General features: G+C 42.4%; 1 protein-coding gene across 4 annotated transcripts in view; it reads right to left on the bottom strand.

Annotated features, from left to right (window-relative positions):
* Nucleotides 1–1,052: 1,052 nt before the first annotated feature.
* The window catches only part of fhip1aa (FHF complex subunit HOOK interacting protein 1Aa), a 28,869-nt gene continuing 10,871 nt past the window's right edge, over nt 1,053–19,050 (bottom strand). Inside the window, exons 1-13 of one of the 4 annotated variants that reach the window (XM_031863161.1) lie at nt 17,076–17,118; nt 15,669–15,801; nt 13,978–14,120; nt 11,132–11,812; nt 9,467–9,625; nt 9,219–9,305; nt 8,901–9,068; nt 8,081–8,160; nt 7,711–7,913; nt 5,714–6,703; nt 5,441–5,619; nt 4,491–4,611; nt 1,053–3,459 (exon numbers count right to left, since the gene is read on the bottom strand). In XM_031863161.1, coding sequence (XP_031719021.1) covers nt 3,269–3,459; nt 4,491–4,611; nt 5,441–5,619; nt 5,714–6,703; nt 7,711–7,913; nt 8,081–8,160; nt 8,901–9,068; nt 9,219–9,305; nt 9,467–9,625; nt 11,132–11,812; nt 13,978–14,120; nt 15,669–15,726 — 3,060 coding nt within the window. In that variant the 5' untranslated portion in view covers nt 15,727–15,801; nt 17,076–17,118 and the 3' untranslated portion in view covers nt 1,053–3,268. Of the gene's footprint in view, nt 3,460–4,490; nt 4,612–5,440; nt 5,620–5,713; nt 6,704–7,710; nt 7,914–8,080; nt 8,161–8,900; nt 9,069–9,218; nt 9,306–9,466; nt 9,626–11,131; nt 11,813–13,977; nt 17,293–19,050 lie in introns of those variants that run through there. The other 3 variants (XM_031863162.1, XM_031863163.1, XM_031863160.1) reach the window with 3 other exon arrangements.

The raw sequence follows: 19,050 nt of genomic DNA on the forward strand, positions 1-19,050 counted from the left end.
TTTTTTTTTTTTTTTTTTTTAAATCGAGAGGCAACAGAAACCTTGAGACAGCTCAGAGATCCAGACAGGAGAGCGATCAATGAGCTCCCTCTTGTGGCTGAAGCACCCAACTTGTCTTTTTAATAACATCTGTAATATGGTGCATTAAATCTGGACTCTCTCTGGCATTGCCCTCTTCATCTTAATTGTTTCAATGCTTAAATGTCCTTTTTATATCCGTCTGTCTCTTCTCATCTACAGCTTCTCTTGTAGGATCAGTACACACAATGACCGTTAACTGACCTCAACAGTTTGCTTCTTACATTTGTACCCTCAGTGCAGTTGACTTATATGTAGTGATTTAAAGTCACTTTGAAACTAATGCATTCTCAATATTTTGCATATTTCCTGCAGTTTATCCCACATTGACAGACTCTCATGCTGCTTTCTTAACACTTTAAGAAATGTTAATCTTGTGCGTTTAAGTACTAATGATGAACCGGATATTTACGAGCTTGCTTCAAGCTCAAGTGTTCACCCAAGAACAAGACCTACTCTGCGTTCCAATGCCCGTACTACCATACTATTTAGTACGCCCAAATGTCAAAAACACCAGGTTGTTCTACTACATCCAGTCTCACATTGCGGTATACAAGCCAGCATGCTTTTCTGGCTATTCCGACCCACAATCCTTTGCGCAGGATATATATGAGCAAGAGGGTCACAGTTCAAGGTGCCATGTTATAAGGAAGTAATCCTTCCCAACTAAATGCATATTGCATGCAACAGTACGTCCTTTGTAAAGGCAGCTGCAGTACGTACTAAAAGTAAAAAGAAAAAGTACGTGATTTGGAACACAGCTCTAGTTTTGACTGAAGTCTCTCAGGGGGGGAGGGGGGAGAGAGAGACCTGTCCGGAAAGGAAATGTGTATTAAATTAAAACGTCAGAACAAACAGCCACAAACCACCTCTGGCACAAAGGAAAGAATGTATTGACTGTGTCAAGTGAAGCAGTTGGTTTTCTGTTTTAAAAGAGTACAGGAGGTAAAAGTCAACAAAATACTTGCATCCAGTTTCATTTACCAGAAGTTGACTTTATTGAAAGAGGCATGCCTTTAGATCTTGGACAGAAAACTGAGGCCGAATGATGTAAGAAAGGTTGAATCTTTGGAATAAAAACCCACTGAGACAGAAACTGGTCTATAATCTTGGTCATAATACCCGTCTTCATGCCACAATGCTGCTAAAGCAGATATCGTTATGCTGTGCTGAATGAATCTGTGCTGGTTGAGGTGTCTGCAGCAACGCCGTAGTGTGAAAAACGCTGAGCGCTCAGCAACATTCTTTTACCAGAGAGAACTACTTATTTACCCACTCTGAAAAATGTCTGTGATTGATACAAATATACAATTCCAAACCATTGTTGTACAAACAATACGAGTACACAAAAGACCCCACTGCATGATCTATTGCAAGTAGACACTGAATGGATTTAAATAGGAACAAAAACACACAATCCAGATTTAAGACTGAAGATAAACACAATTCTTTGTCTTATTAGCTGGACATACGAGATGATGATCAACAGTGTCATTTTATAAGTTTTCATACTTTGTTAGATTTTGTCGAAGCAGTCCATTATTGCAGTAATGATGAAGCTCTGAATAAACGGTTCTAATCATTTCCAACGTATTTTTTCTACATAGAACTCTATTTCCCAGGTACATGTACACATTATATTGACTGTATCTTTATATCAAGTTGTGAATGGATGGTGTTGGATTTTTTTTTTTTTTACTCCTAGAAAATTCGTTTGAAACAAAGACCGTTTTTGAAAGCGGTGTCTTCTGTGGAGGAATAATGGTACGGAACAAAATATGTTGAACGTCACACTTTCCTTTACCCTTATATAATGTAATAATCCACCCCTGTGTATATCCATTCGCAATCAGGCAATAATGTGAACGAAAATCATAATTTAGGCACTAATTATGAAGTACTTCTGTCCTGGTAAATTAATTTAGACAGCAGAGGCATGATCTATAACAAAATATATCTCTTGTAATATCTCAATTCAACAACCATGTGAAATACCTGGACTAAAATAAAGGCGATGCCCAACAGTTAACCGTTACAATGCGAGATGTTTTCCAACAGATGCAAAACTACGACTCTCCTAGCGGTGATATGAGACTTATCACAACTATTAAACCCTAAACAATCCCGAAATAGAACATGACAAACCGTAACTAGCCTTTAGCTTAACCACGTGAAAAAAATATATGGCGATAGAAACTCTTAAATACCCCTTCCCATTCTGAAAATATCTAATTATACCCAAAATATCCTTGATTTGCATAGTGTCCTGTGTCATTAGAACTTTTTTTTCTTACAATATATACACATCATAAAGCGTCACTAAATTAAGGCAAATTAAATAAAGCATGAACAATTCTGGTTTTTGGAGGTCAGGTCTGGAGAAGATGTGGAGCCCATTGATGTGAGAATCTAGTGCATTGTAGAAAAACCGCTTCACCCAAAGGCTTCCTAGAGAACGTGCATTAAAAAGACTCCTGAGGTACCGCAGTGACTTAACAGAAAAACACCAAAACAAATGTACATCTAACACACAAAGATATGTGGAAACACCAAAGTTCAAAGACAAAAGTGACCCACCTGTTTTGCCCAAAAGAAAGTTGTCATGCAGCAGTTTGCATAAGAAGTTTGGATGTGTGACGATGTCGGCCTTGCTGCCGGTCGGCTCCGACAGTTAATCTTCAAATTACATTTTAATGCTGTTATTCAAAGGCTCGCCCTGAACGGGGGCAGAGGCAAATATGGTGTGTAATCCTACGGCGAAGAGGCAGCAACCCTCTGAAAAGCCACCTGAGTATTTAACAGAACCACACTGAGCAGCGACATTCAGAAGTTCAGATAAGTGGCTGATGATTGCTTCAAAAAATGCTGTTTTTTGCTCAAATCTTTTCTCTACAGTCTTTGGTTGGTGGACCTGGAGCTCGCTCTTAGGAGCATTATCGGCTGGTGCAGGCTTCAGCTAACAGCTCAAAGTTCACCCCTCCTTCTTGGCTGCCAAACAGAACTTTACAGAACTAGAAAAACTAATTGATTTTCTTTGATTAGGAAGAAATGTGCTATGATTTTTTGAAATAGTTGTATAAAACTAGGATTCGAGAGGTTTCTTCATCAAGTAGTGCCTGAAAAAGACCAGAAAACCATTGCTTTAAGTCTTATGTCTTTCAGAGTTAAACTGGACTCTACTGGGACACGATCACTCTTCCATAGGAATGTATGATAAGATTGAGTGCTCTTGTGCGATAGCAGCCAGTTCTTTGAGGAACTCCGTGAAGAGGACGGTGGCGAAGACTTCTGTCCGATCCAGAGAGATGGCTTTGGGTTTCGGTGGCGGCGAGCTCTTCGACATCCTTCCCGCCTCGCCGTGGGTGGAGCTTCTGCTTTTGTCTGAGAACATGAAGACTTAATGAGTAACAATGACAAAATGAAAACAAATCACGTATGAGCAGGAATACACTCTGTGCCATGCATGAGCTGGAACTGAAGACATTTTGTAAACATAATATATTCCTGTTAAGGATTTCTCCATTTATAAATAATTGCTTTTGTACAAGAAAGGAGAGTACCCCTGGTGACCTACTGAGACATTTTCTTCATAGAAAATTCTGGCTCTTATCTTTCTGCAAACATACTTCCAACAAGTTTTTTTTTTTTTGTAGCTTATACAACTCTCAAACCGCGGTGAACCTAGTTCAAAAACAGGCCTGACGCTCCAGGGTTGAGCTGAGACTGTTGCTCAACTGCAGCATCACTGAAGAAAATCAAGTAGAATTTATTATGGTTCCCAACAGACACGGCCGATAATGAATGCAGATGCTGTTGTGAACTTGACCCATTTTGTAACGGCACATTTTTTGACATCGAGGAACTCAACAACAGTGCAGTTTATATTCTTGTCATCGAAAACCAATAAAAACAATGCTCAAGCTATTACGTTTCATCCCGAGCCAACTGTCGTACTGAAAATACATTATGAAATTGATGGCTGGGGGTCGAATTACACTATTGTTCACGGTTTACTATAATGTATAAACAAAAAAGTCAAATAGATAAGAAAATGTGTGTAATTATTATTAGTGATGATAAAGATAAAGATTGATTGTTGTGAGGTCACAGTGACCTTTGACACTGAAATTCCATCAAGGTGTTCCTGAGATACTGCGTTGACGATTATGGACCAGCCGGCCCCTCTAATGTTCACTGATTCAAATATTATATATTGTTTGTTACATCCGTACAAACTATTCCTTTAAATGTTGGAGTAAAACCTGCTTGGATTTCAAGTCTGAATTTAAAATGAATGTTTTGAATACTTTTCACACATAACTCATACTGTTATAGATCTATGTGAGAACACAGATTCCAGCCATAACTGGTGTAGACACAAAAATTCCAGATGTGGTTGCGTCTGTCGTCACCTGCAGCTATGAAGGAAGACTCCCTGGCCAGCAGCCAGTGTTGGGCGGCAGTGATCAGCTCCGGAAAGTCTTTTCTGGTGGCAGCCTGCTCTTCTATCTGGTTCTTCACGATGGCCAGGACCTGAAGGGAAACGCAGCAAAGAAACGGAGGATTACTGTGCATTCACATCTGCAGTGTTTGCACTGATGTAGTTAAAGCTAGATTTAAGTTGGGTTGTGGTATTTTAGAAAAGATAGTTGTTTTATTCTCTTTACATCCCGATTTCAATCAATGAATCAAATGAGCTGACAAAATAAACCGATAAGGAATGCACCCTGCCTCTACATTCATTGTGCGTCACAGGAGCCTTCTACAAGCTGCTAGCTTGACAGCTGTTCGTTGTTTACGCTTACAATGATCATTTTGGGCGAGAGGCCTGAAGGGAGGGGCTGTCAGAGTTGCCAACTTGGCGACTTTCTCAGTAGATTTAGTGACTTCATGAGCTGGTGCTGCTCGTTCCTTTCATTGGAAGAGTTGGCAACACTGGGAGGGGTTTTTCGGTTGGATACTTTTAGTAATTCAGTGTACTCTTGCTGGTTTCTCCAATGTTACCGACCCAAGCTTTAATAAAACCAAGCAGCCTGACTGTATTGATAAAGGATCTCTTGTTCAGCAGGGAGAAAAAGAGGAAGCTGTCTTTACTTTATTTTACTCAAGAGCAGCTACAGAACTGCGCTCAGATGACAAACTTTAAATCTCACTTTTGAAAGGTGAACTGTAAGTTTCAACATCTTTCAGCGATGCAGCCAAACCCAAATCATTTGTGTTCCTTGTCTTCATTCTGTCGACTTGATGGTACACACGCCTCAAGGGAAGGAAGGGAAAGAAAAGCCTCACTCCTGCGCACGCGCGCACACACACACACACACACACAGCACACACACACACACACACACACCATCTGTTTTACCTGGTAGAGGGAGCGGACGGTCGGCTGAAAGACCAAGCTGGTGTTGAGAAGGAAGGAGCGCAACAGGGGCTGAGGGTAGGCCGCCAACTGGGCCAGGATGCCCGTCAACAACAAGTTGACGTGAAGCGAGTTACTCTGCATGTTCTCCAGACGAGACATCAGCACACTGACAAATGGACCTGCAGGAAGAATAGTCATAAACAGCATGTTAATATGCGGTTTCGGTGAGTAATGACGCTGCCGCAAAGAAGTGAAGATTTCCCTTACACTTACCGGTGAAAGGCGCCGACTGCTTTCTTCCGCCACTTCCGCTGACAAACTTGGCCCCAAAGGGTGAATGCAGTTTCTCTGGCTCTGGTGTCTCAGCAGAGAAGGAGGTGAAATCCATCTCCTCCTCCTCCTCCTCCTCCTCTGCAGGCGTGACGGGCTTCTTCATCTCTCCATCAGGCTTGAGCTGTTTTCCACCTGCTTTAGTGTCCAACGTACGGATGAGCTCCTCATACTGAGCCAAAAGGTCATCACCCGACTTGGCAGCTGTGGTGTTTTGGAGGTGGGAATTACAATCTGTCTGACCTTTGGCCTTTGTGTCCAAGGTATTTTTATCAGCCATCACAGAGGTTGGAAGTGTTAAACTGAGTCCGTTTTTTAGGGGAACTTCTGCGGATCCCGGTTGGGTTTTCGATTCAGACCCGCTGGATTTGAGCTTACTGCTTTCAGTATCTCTGGTGTCTTTCTTGGCTACGAGATCGTATACCATGCCGTCGTCCTGGAACTCGTTTTCCTCAATATATGAACCTTGTACAAGCATGACGGCTGTTTTCCTCATCTCCTGGATGTGCTTTGGGGGCTCCGCAGGAGGCCGCTGTAGCCGTTTAGTCTCCACAGGAGCCTCAGCGGTCTGCACCGGGCACGCGTCGTAGCTATCGTCCCACTCCAGCTCCAGCTGGGTGATGGAGGGCAGCTCTGTATTCGGCGGAGGGCGGGGCCGAGGTGCTAGCGGCTGCGGAACGCGCTTGAAAGCCATCTGGGTTTGCCTACTCTTCAGCCCCAGCTCCTCGAGGACGCCAGGCTGGTATTTCTCAGGAGGGGGGTCCTCGCCGTCGTACCGGGCTGACCAAACCTGGCAGGCCTGAATGCAGCTGCTGATGCTCAGGCGGGCGTCGTAGAGGTAATGAAGATAACTGACATCCAGGTAGATTTCTGAGCCGATGGTGCAGGAGTTACCGGAGCCATCGTCATCCTCTAAGAAGCTCTCCCTTTCCTCTGGAGGAGAAAGAACAGATAGGAAATGTTGATAAAAGCTGACGTGCAGCGCCTCAGCGCAGCGTTCATGCGGAGCAGAACTAATGAGTTTGACAAGTAGCTACAGGGGGTAAAGTGATGTAATACAGCGAAACAGCAGGAGATCTCACTATTTGATGGAATACTCATAAACACTCATAAAATCCCTGTTATATGTCCCAGATAAATGTGCATCAACACCTTGCACTGTACTCAAAACCATGTTTGCACCGATTTAGTAAATGTAACTTTTTATTATTATTGGGTTTTAGCACACTTACTGTGAATGACTTTCTATTTTCCTCCCGTCCGTCTCTTCTGTTTGTTTACTATTACTGAGGTTATAACATGCACTCACTCAAATAGGGTTATGAATAGTAGAATCTGCTGGACGAATTCGCTTTGCAGCGGATTTGAAAGGAACGAAAACAAAGAAAACATTTGTAAAAGAACATTGTGATCTTCTTTTACAAATGTTTTCTTTGTGAAAATGAATGACTGCTTTTTCTTTGAAACGCAGCCATTCATTTTGGCTTTTCTATAGCACATCCAGTACATTAAGAAATCGAAAGTATTAAGTAGTGTATTCACAGCTGATAGCAGAGTGAATACCTTTTCAAGGCCTTAAAAAGGGTTGAAGGGCAATACACTATGTCGCCCTGCTTCCCTTTGTAATTCAGCTAATGATTAGCTTTTTTTCGTGATTTTTTTACTGCTTAAAAGGATCCTTCTAGTGTCTTACAACTTGGGTCTTCTCTTTGTAGTTTTTGATTCCCCGTACATTGTTTCGACAAACCAGTTGGCTTATTTACAATCTGCATTATCTTGTCTTATTGGACAGCAATGTCTCCATGTTCGGAGATCTAAGCAGTTAATTTGAGCACAATCTTATAATAACCCATTGAAATTATTAAAATAGCAAAAATGAGATCGAAGCTGTAATAAACCAGACAAAAAAAAAGTGTCTTTTAACATGTCGTACTTCTTACCCGTGGCGCTGGTGTTGTTGGGAGTCTCTGCACCTTTGGAAAAGAGGATGGAGTCCAGCTGTCGGAGAGGAGGGGGGCTGTGATCGGGGGAGCAGCAGGACGGCGTTAATGCCAGGATCTTGGCTGCTGACACAGAGTAGCAGTCCCTCTCCCCAACAACACGCCTCTGACTCAACATCATGTGATTACAGGGGATCAGGTACCTGGGGAGGCAAAAGGGAACGGATCCCGTTAGTAAACCAGCGTGAGCACGAAACACAAATCTGCATGGTGGGAGGTAGCAATGTAAAAGCTCATCGTCTCGTAACCAATTAGACGTATCCTGCTTCGTATCCTGCTTTCATAACAAGTCTGCGTGTGTGCCACTCACCTCAATATGAGCTGCAGCATCACATCTTCACAGTATAAGCCAATGAGTGTGCGGAAAAGCGCCAGGGACACAGTGCCCAACTGCAGAGTTAAAGCACATGACAACTGAGGATTTTTACACCACTGCTGAAACTCTGTCGGTTAGTCAAGAAACAGAAATTCATTGTAATGATTAGCCTAGAGAAGGTCGAGGATTGAGAGATTTTTGTAAAATATATATATATTTTTTTCTACAACAACATGACTACTTGATAAGTTATTAAACTTCAAAGGTAAAAGCAAACAGGCAAATAGCTGAAATGTGGAATATTTGCATGTTAGTCAATGTTTAATTTGGCTCAAGGTATGTTGGTTTATTTTTTTGAATTGTGCAAAATAAATAAACTAACTATCATTTTTCACCGAGTTGCAGGTGTGCCGAAGCCGACTGTTGGCAAACACTGGAGGAAACTCCCCGAGACATTTACACAGCCGAATGTCAATGTAAAGAAACCATTACTTATTCATGTTCATGATTTGAACAAGGCGTCTCAAAATAGAAGTCCGTTTTAAAACACAAATATCAACTGTTTAACTAACGGGATGATGTCACTGCAACTGAGCATCACCATGGCAACATTTCGCCAGCTTTGGTGCTGACATTTAAAATTTCAACAAGGGTCCAAAAGTGCCTCTGGGGTTGTTTTCCTGGAGTTATTAAACATGAGTCATGCTGTTTTTGAGTGTGATGCATGTCTGTCTGTGTGAGTGTGTGTGTGTGTCTTTTTAAGACTAAACATGTACAGAGGTGTTGTTGGCAGTTCGCTGGGTTCGCTCTGTACCTGGAAAGGCGTGTTGATGCGGCTGACTAGAGTATCTAAAATGTGGACGCTCTCATGTTGGTACACGAGGATGAAGGAGAGGAAAGTCTGCAGCAGCGCCGGCTCAGACACAGCCCTCAAGAAGAGGTCGAGGTATGCTGTGGTGGTCATCACCTCTTCCAGGGTCAACTTCACAGAGGACGAAATCATCAGTCAGTCAGTTAGAATGTGTGTTAGTGCAAATAAAATATTTTGCATACTGTAATTCTTGAGGTCTGCACGGATAAAAGCAAACGGAACGATTGTAAGTGATGTTCCGAGAAGGAAGAAGAGTACAACCTTGTGGAGAGCGGGTGCTAGGACAGGCACGAGGAATCCGTTGTAGATGTAGCTAACCAGCTGGTCTCTGATATCCGGGTGGGCCACCTGGGAACAGTCACACATCAAGTCAAGAGTGCAGTCAAGCAGAAGGTTGCAGCCATTTAACCGCGTGTGAATAACCCCTGTAACCGCGTAAATGTTTCACGTGGCAGAGAGCTTTGTGTGCGAGTGTGTGTGCAGCCTCGTCAGTTGCCACACGTTTTCACCTGAATTACAACGTTGCAGAACTCCAGCGAGTTGAGAAACTGAACGAGGGACGGCATTTGGAGCCAGTCCTCTTTGTGCAGGCAGTGCCAGTCCGCACTGGGAACCTCCAGCTTCGTGGGCAGAGACGAGTACAGGCCGCTCAGCCCTGTGGCCAGAACCTGAGGAGAGAGAGAGACAAGTCAACATCAAATAAAATGTTACCGTATTCTAGATACAGTCAATAGCTGATTTGGGTTTTCACTAATCCTGTAAAATGTGTTGACTTTGGTGATCCTCGGACTTTTCCTCTCGTGCCACCGGTTTTGAGTGAAACATTCTTGACAGCTATTGGATGGATTGCCATGCAATTTAAAAGATGGGTCACCACAGGATGATTTGCTATAACTTAGATTTTTGACTTTATATTTTAGCATCATCATCATCAAGACAAGATGGCATTTTTGGTTTATGACTAAATACCTGCTAAACTAAGAACTAACAACATTCCTTTCGTGAACGGGTAAATATTACAGCTGCTAAACATCAGCATGTCAGCATTGTCATTATGAACGTGTTATAAACTGTAATACTACATCGTGAAAAATATTTTACCTGTACTTTACTGTAGAAAAAAAACACTGCCACAAAGCATCATGTGATATATCATCATCATGCGAGTCTAATGAAAAATAATTTGACACAAAGTGATAACAGAGAGAATATTATGGAATTCATTAAACATTAATGAGGCAGTGTTTGGCACAAACAACATATCTTTGGCTGGCAGTTTTACTTTCGGCTTCACACAACAGATTTATAAATGTTTTACTGCTCACTGCAATTCAAAATACTTTTGTAAATCATTTCTTCTTTTCCATTTTGATAATGTAATGCAGCTGTAAACACAGCACTGCAGCAGCCTTCAGTGCATATCAGCCAGCCAGCTCCTCCTCAAACAGCATATATATGGATTCATACCTCCTACAGGTCAGCTCTATAAATATATTTGAGCAGCGGTTACATTTTATCGCCTATAATTACCTTTTATAATCATCATGATGTGATAATTAGGTCACTAATTAATTCCGTAATGTCAGCAGGCTTTCCATGTAACAAATGGTCAGTATTAACAGGACTTCTGTCTTTTCTTAGAGGTGTAATTTCAAGTATTTACAGGATTTTAAAAAACAACAGTCTATGGCAGAGTAATTACACTGTAAAATGATGCATCATTAGTGTTGCATTGATGTATACATCCTCTATAGGATTATCCTTGTCGCCTGCCAGCGGAACCAATTAAATTCAGTCATCACTTGTTAAACTGGCATCACATCAAAAGCAATTTCTCATTGCGATGTCTGCAGCCGTGGGTAAATGGCATTATTGACGTGGGATTATCTTGCAACCGTGCCTTAATCTTATGAATGCCAGACATTTGTAACACTCAATGAGATGGTTTAACCTTGCTTCAAGTGGCGACATGAATTCATCTGCATATTTTTTTGCCTGATTAGGACGCCGAAGGGTCACTGGAGTCTTCACTTTTCCTCATACATAAAGGTTGAGTTAATTAGGAAAATCTAAAAACAGAGGGGCTCAGTCTGAGGAGATTCACATGTACTAAAATCCACCAGGTGAATGACAGCAAGAAGAAAAGGTAAAGGTCATTTGTCAGAGGGACTAACCGGACAGAAGTAAGTATTCTCTGCGATGTGTTTGGCCACTCGCTCGTTCTCAGCAGACAACGACATGATGAGCAGCAGTGCATCTCTGGCTTGCTGGCCCACTGTGCCCTCCCTGTGGATGAAGGGGATGAGCAGAGAGAAGATGAGGAAGTTGGTGGATCCCTGGTCCTTGCTGGTGTGGAAAAACAGCTCCAGGATTGAGGGGTCCTTCGCCAGAACGTAGCACAGCTGGTTGAGCAGCAACACCAGCTCGGCTTCGACCTGTGGCGCCGCCGTGCCCGAGCAGGACGACAGCAGCATCATGAGAGGCCGCAGGATGGGCTTGTGATGCAGCAGGGGCTGGCGCGCCTGGCCCACCAGCATCTCATACATCTTCAGCTGCTCCAGCTTCATGTCGTCGGTGAACTCCCGGCGGAGGCTCCACACGAAGAGACGCTCCATCACGTTCTCCATCACCACAAACTCCAGGATGGGGCCCATGGCACCGACCTGACCGCTCTCTTCCTCCATCAGCAGGAGCAGCATGTGCTCCACATAGTTCTGCACCGCGCTCGCCTCGTCTCCGGGGATGGTGCCGAAACGAGGGCCGCCACTTGAGCCGCCGCCGAGGTTGATGACACCGAGGGAGGGCAGGGTGGAGCTGCTGCGCAGGGGATCATGCTTTTCTAGGATCTTCACCACCTATAATAAGAGAGAAGAGGAATGTTACTCAACTGAACACATTGTAACCCCATATCATTTGATTTTCATGCAAGAACAGCTTTGCAGCAAACTTTGCAAAGAATACGCTATTATGCTTTGGATATCATAAAGGCATTCAATTAGAAAGAAACAAAGCCATAGCTTGTAGAATTTGATTGTTTTTTTAAAAAGCGCTAAGAGATGAGGACGTTTTTCGTGGAAGGTTTTAAATTTTAAAAAAAACAAGTTTTGCAAAAAAAAAAAAATCAATAAATTCACGCAATGATGAGGCCTTTGTGAAAGACACATTTACCAGGTTTCCGTGGGTCAATGTTTTTTGTGGTGGTCGACTCTCGGATTGGAGACGTGTGCTAAAGTGACACTTTAGACACTTTTTTTACAGTCTGTATGACTGCATATGAATGCTCCATCTGATCAGCCTATACCAGGGGTGTCCAAACTTTTTTCAAAGAGGGCCAGATTTGATAATGTGAAAATGCCCAAGGGCCAACAGTCCCTGCTGACATTATTTTATTAAACAATACAAGTAGCCTATACATACATTGTTATTTAATCATTTTATTTTCAATGACAGCAAATAGCAATGTAACCAAATATAAGCAGCTATAATCACTATTTTAAAGTGATTAGTGACTCGTCTAAAACATTTAAAAAAGGAATAACTTCAATAGAATCATTCTGATACAACGTAGCTTCTTTACATTCTATTAGAATGTAAAGAAGCTACAGTGTTGCCTTTTCTTCCCACAAGAACGTAATTTTGTCAGGTTGATAAAAAAATGTCACTTTACTTCCTGACATTGTTACTTTACCGCAGGGGTGTCAGATAACACAAAGAACAAGCAATCTAAAAGCTAATTACATAGAAACCGACCAATATTCTCACCTCAAGACAATCTTAAATATGACTTAGTGATGGTAACGAAAAGTTGTCTCACATTTAAATTCAACACACATGAAACAGGCTAACGAAAAAAACTCGGTCTTCTTCTCGAGGCAATTATGTTTTCCGCTATTTGCATAACACGGTCTTTGATAAACTCACCTTCCGTAAAAGGTTCGTCATGTTTAGCAGTTAGCATGGCCACTTGGTAGCTTACTTTGATGATGTTTTCATTTGAAAAGGACCGCTGCTCTGTGGCCAAGTTATCGTGGAGTTGCTTCACTTTTCTAGCACGGTCGCTCTGATAGCTTGTTGTAGCATTAGCATGTTTGGTCTCGTAGTGTCTCTTTACATTATATTCCTTAAACAAGGCAACAGTCTCATGACAATTTAGGCAGACACAGTTGTTTCGGTTTTCGGTGCAAAAAATATTGCGATCTCCACTTCTCCTGGAAGCGGCGGCCCTCATTATCGACTTTCCTTTTTTTACCTGCCGTAGCCATGACAGTTCAAGGGTCAGAGCCAATTTCAAACAGCCAGACAGTTACAGAGTGGTGCTGCCACCATGAGGTAAAAAGAGGAATTGCATGTTGAATTTGTATGATTTATTCATTCCGTTTTGACTGTGCTGGCGGGCCATAAATAATGCATTTTAAGACAGAAGGTGCGGGCCATATACAATCTGACCTCGGGCCGGACTTTGGACATGCCTGGCCTATACATTTTCAACTGTATTTTGAATTTTTGAAAAGAAGAAATGAATTCAAAATGATATTACGAAGTTCAGTTTGGAAGGGGACCCATCTTTATTGGTGGGCCACCCAAATGAATTCTACACATGAGAAACACTGCTGGTGACTGATGGCCACCATTTTGGAGAACACAAAGTGAGGATTGACAGAAACTCAAATCAACGAAATCCAAGAAAGAAGCAAATTGATCGCTGGGCTTTAAAAATGGCAAAATGCACAGAATCAGTTTCCATTTATGTTGACAAAGACGATCTTCAGCATTACCACTCAAATAATGTAAAGTATACGTGCTATACTATGGACACTTGACATATGGTACAAGTCAGTGTTTTCTTTTTATAGCAGTTTTAATCTTGTTTGTATAGACAGTGCTTGTACAGCATGTTTAATTAATACAGGTTTGTTAAAGGTAAAACCACTGCCTTCTTCCCGACAGGTTAATCATCAACAATAATGGGGTGTAAACAGACCAGCAGCACAGTACAGATAAACTCAGTTTGGTAGCACACCGTGAAACAGTCCGTTGTGTATCCAGTCCCTCCCTTGTGTGTTGGCTGCGTGGAAACCAGAGTCACAATAATGGAGCCAGTGTCCCCGGCCTGACACTGCTGCCATGACAATAACTGGTTGTGCACAAGAGGGCTGAGCATGGCTGATGGAAACAAGAGAACAGAGTTTGTACAGCCCTTTGGGGCCCGTGGCCCAGTGGGATCAGTCCAGTTCAAGCTCTCTGACAATATATATATATATATATACATATATACACACACACACACACACACACACACACACACATATACACACACACACACACACACGCATATATGTCAGATTATTACTGACACTTTCAAGGTCAGTTGCAGACAAGGATAAAGGTGCACACAAGCTTGGGAGAATTTTGATTGCCTCTCGCAGGCTCTCAACATTGTGATGCCTGAGCTGGTAGCACATCGCTAACGGCGCTAACAGTGCAAACTACAGTGACAGTGCTGGCAGAGCTAACAGTGTTTAAGTGAGGGGGAACCGGAGGGTGGGAGCTACACTTACGTGATTAAGCTGTCGGTCAGAGCTTTAATATAGCAACAAACAACTATTTGACGTCACAGCCGGCGCCATGTAGAGCTGTTGAGAGGCAATAGATTTACTCTGAATTCAGTATAGAGAACCTTAAAGGTTGGTTGACCTATGAGGCCTAGAATATGTGTATTATAAGCAAAGTAGCTGTTAGCAAGCACTCATTTTTGGTTACTTGGGCCAGAATAGTATCTCTAGTTCAGGGATCTGAAAGTGTTAGAATTAAGCACTTTGTTTCAGATTTAATCATCACAAGCCACAACTGGCAGTATCAATCTAAATAGGGAAATTGAAAGTGCAGTATTTGCCACATCCTCATTACCAGAAGTGTGGTGCCCTTGAGCAAGGCCCTTTCCGCTCAAGTGGAGCCTTTCAGACTGGTACTGGGGAGTTTCCAGGTGTAAATCTGTTAAACTCTTCCGAGTACGTCTTCAGTGAAACTTCCCAGAATAATTATAGGTTATAAAAACACACTTACTGAAGTGAGAGCTCAGTTTTGATCTGTCAGGAAAATTACAAAAATACCATAATGTGTGTCATCCGTTTAACCCTAACCTGTACTTTAAAATACACTGATATATAGAATTTAGCATTTAAAAAGAAAAACACTTTGTCATCACTCTTAAATTTGCTGATGCAGGTGTCTTTCCTTAAAGCTATTGGAGTTTTATCATGAGTCAGCTTATACAGTACAGGCCCACATGAGTGTTTTGATGCATAGCTTGTGAATTATTAACACAATATGCAGCGTCAGATTCCGTCAATTCCGGAATCTGGTAATTCCGGCTCTGAATTACCAATTTTAAAAAAGGTGTTAACATTGCAAAAATAATCCCAAATATTATTCTGAGAATTGGGATGAAAAGATTGAATAAAAAACAAAATATGTTTTTAACTTTTATCATGCTTAATATATGTGCTTTTATTCCATTTGACAGAAGCCCAAACAGGAAATGAAACCACCAGAAAGCAAATTCACCTGAGGGGCGGGAGCTTCGACAAGTCTAATTTAACTGAACTCTGACATCTGAAGATGTTCTTAAATGTACACTGGATGGGGGTGTTTCCACATGGAACTGTCCACGCCACTAAACAGAAACGCATTCATAAAATGTGGAATGTAAACCTGTAATGTAAGGAGTCAGGGCAGGATGTTCCTCGTCACTCCGGCTCTTCACTGTCATAAGAGATTGTTGGCAGCCACAGCAACGGAACGATCACTTTGCATGTCACAACAAACACAATGAGCTCAGTGAGGCCTGGAGAGCGGCAGATAAGACACAGCAAATGAACATAAACCTAATCTGCCAATGAAACAGTCAGAGCTTCTTACAGAGGGACAAGGCCAATACTACTTACGACATCTTACTCGCATTTCAAGGTTTTCCGAACTGAAACCAAAGTCAAGAGCACTCTTATCGCTCGACAGATAAGCGGAGCGTGGAAATAAGACTCTGCAGGAGTGAAATTGTGCTGCCAGTTTGCCTAAAGCGAAACAAGCTTTAATCTGAACAGGGAGTTCTCATTCATAGTCAGGCCGGGACTTATGAAGAAATAAGTGAAACCGTAAAAATATTAAAAACACAAATCCCAGACAGACATTTTGCAGGAGTAAAAAAACAGCTACGATGGTTAGCTTACCATCATGTTCAGTGCCAAGTCTGTCACTGGTCTGGACTCTACTGACAAGCCTGCTAAAGTTTGCTACCCACTACAACAGGTTTGTATTCAAAACAATAGGCTCACTTACAGCACAGTTCTTCTACATCAATCTGAATTCACCAACCACAATAACAGATACACCCAGCACAATGCATGTATAATTCATTTATTCCAACAAAACTAGATAGAACCAAAAAGTTTAGCTACTGGATACAAGATGACACCATTCACTGAAAATGTCACTCTCAGTGTTTGTGTCCTGAAGGTTTAAAGCTTCTACATCACACTTTTTGTGAGTGGTCCAATATGCAAGTTGTGACACTACAAAACCCTGCTCGTATGTGCACGTGATTAACTAACATTCCTCCTTCAGCTGATGAAGTTAAAAACAGCCTTTCTGCTGCACAAACTGTGCAAATTCTTCTTTACTACCTCACCGACAGTAGAAACTGACTCCAGAGCTGTTCCCCGCAGCACCAAACTGCACTTATGGCCAGTGGAACATTGGCAGTGGGGAGGCCGCCTGTCTCAGACGTTTGGCTCTTTGCAGCAGCATGTGTCCCTGTTCACTCCTGTGGGTCCTGGCAGCCAGTGAGGCCTCTACTACTCCTCCCACACTGAGATGAACAAACATTACACAGAATGACACTGGCCAGACACAAAGGGGTTAGAAAAGTGTGTTGGTAACTAAGTGTCAGCTGCTTTAATGTCTGCATTGGTGTGTCAGCGTGTGGGGTCTGACCCTTTGTGAGGCTCACAGATAAATTAAGCTGAATTCCACTGTGGTTTTATTACATTTGACACCAGATACGCTTGGAGGGATTAGTTGTGCTTTAAGCTGCAGGGGTCTTGATTTAGTGCTGGCGTTTACCTGAGACCAGTGGTTCTTGAACACAATCATGCAGGTCTCTGGATCCACCCCTTTTAAGACCAGAGACTGCCCATCTGGGTTTCCATTGGCAACCATGGAGGCCATCACGGTGACCGGATCATGCGTGGGTTAAACCATGTCAGAGGCAGAAGGGGGACATTCCTGACTGCTTACTGGTGCAACCATAACCACAGGAGGAAGCATCATCACAGAGGACCTGAGGATGCAGGGAAAAAAAGCAGATATGATAATCCACAGAGCCACAAAAGGTTGATTCATAAAATAGCAGCACAGATGCACTGATATGACTGGAGATTGTAGTGCTTTTCTCTCCCTCTGCATGGCTAGACAGCAGCTATGACAGGTATGCAGGAGAGAGAACAATAACAGGCAAAGTCAGATGACCAGAGGAGAGGAGAGACGCATCTCGCTCCACTTTGGCTGCCGGCCGCACTCTGTACTTTCAGACTGAGATGTCAAATTGTTTGTGGACTACCTAAGACGCCCAAAGTGGATTCCTGCAGGCCCCCTGACATCACTCTCATTGCAGAAACATTTTTTGACATCGGAAGGCTAACGGCGACTGGGTGTGAACAACTCTGGCTGAATGTAGGGAGTCAGAGAGGGGAAAAGACAACATATTTATGTAAATGAGGTCTGCTTTGGTTGTCTGCATAAAAAAATATATTATTTTAGTTTAAAATAGCCTGAGGGCAGCTTTGCAGACCAGTTCCAACACTCACATTGGCACCATGGAAATTTGGAAGATGCCCACTTTTTACCCCAGAAAGGAACTATTTTATTGCTTCCCTTGGAGAGGACATTCCTGGAAAGATTGACTCTGCTAAATAAGACAGAAGTTTTTTTTGACAACACTTGGAACAGACTGGTTAATGTGAGGATAAAAAAAAATCATCAATATTTCCATTAACACGCCTGCACTTCAAGAGGAAGGATGTTAGGATGTGCCTTTTCTGCCCGTGTTTCCTCTGCTTACAAACAGTGAATGTTTTCATCTGCCATCAATAGAAATTATATCACATGTATATATACAAATCACAGTCATGTTCAACAGATCTTACACACAATCTCTCCAATGAGATGAAGAGTCTCCAGGCTTGCAACTTAGTCGACGAATCGATTTCATCGACAGATCTGTAAAAACGAGTTTCTCCACAAAGAATCACTCAAAAGCCCCACTTTAAATTTTGCGTTTACAAGAGCTGTGCTCATGAGTTTCTTGGAAATAAGTCATTCAGCATGAAAAAAAGCATTAAAAACTACTGAAGAAATCAAGAAAGACCAAAACAATCGATTAGTTGACTAATCGACTAAGAGGGGGCAGCCCTAATGCTAACAGTTGCTAATTATCACGAAACACAAAATACAGCTGAAGCTTATGGGAAAGTGTTGCAGATATTAGGTCAAAAACCAAAGAGTAGGACAAATATCATTTAGATTTGTCCAAAACCTGACGATTGCACGAGAGGGAATGACGTCAGATCAACAAAACCACTGGGATTCATCCCCTGGGCAACATGAATATCTGAACCAAATTCCAAAGCAATACATCCGACATTTCACTCAAAACCACATGGTGGTCATAGTAGGCGTCATCCTCAGATTACCATGAATGTCTTCACAGAACGTCATCTAAACACACCCAACAGATTTTTAATTCTGGATCAAAGTGGTGGCCCCAACGGCTGACCAACACCCCTGGAGCCGAGCGGCTAGCGATGCTATAAAGGACACGGTATGGTGTAAGTCTGTCCGCCTCTGAACACTAACACAACATCGGGACCGAGTTAAACACTCACACAACGCAGGATCATATGGACTCTGTCACCACAGGGGATCAACTGTAAAACATGCAGCAGCTGCATGCCACAATACCGGATCTGAGCCTCTAGCTCCTGCCCCTAAATGTGCCTCTCAACCAATCACAGCTCAACCTCTTCTTTTGAATCCACTT

The sequence above is a fragment of the Anarrhichthys ocellatus genome, unplaced genomic scaffold (genome assembly GCF_004355925.1).
Source record: "Anarrhichthys ocellatus isolate YVR2014 unplaced genomic scaffold, GSC_Weel_1.0 scaffold28, whole genome shotgun sequence".
Lineage (NCBI taxonomy): Eukaryota > Metazoa > Chordata > Actinopteri > Perciformes > Anarhichadidae > Anarrhichthys > Anarrhichthys ocellatus.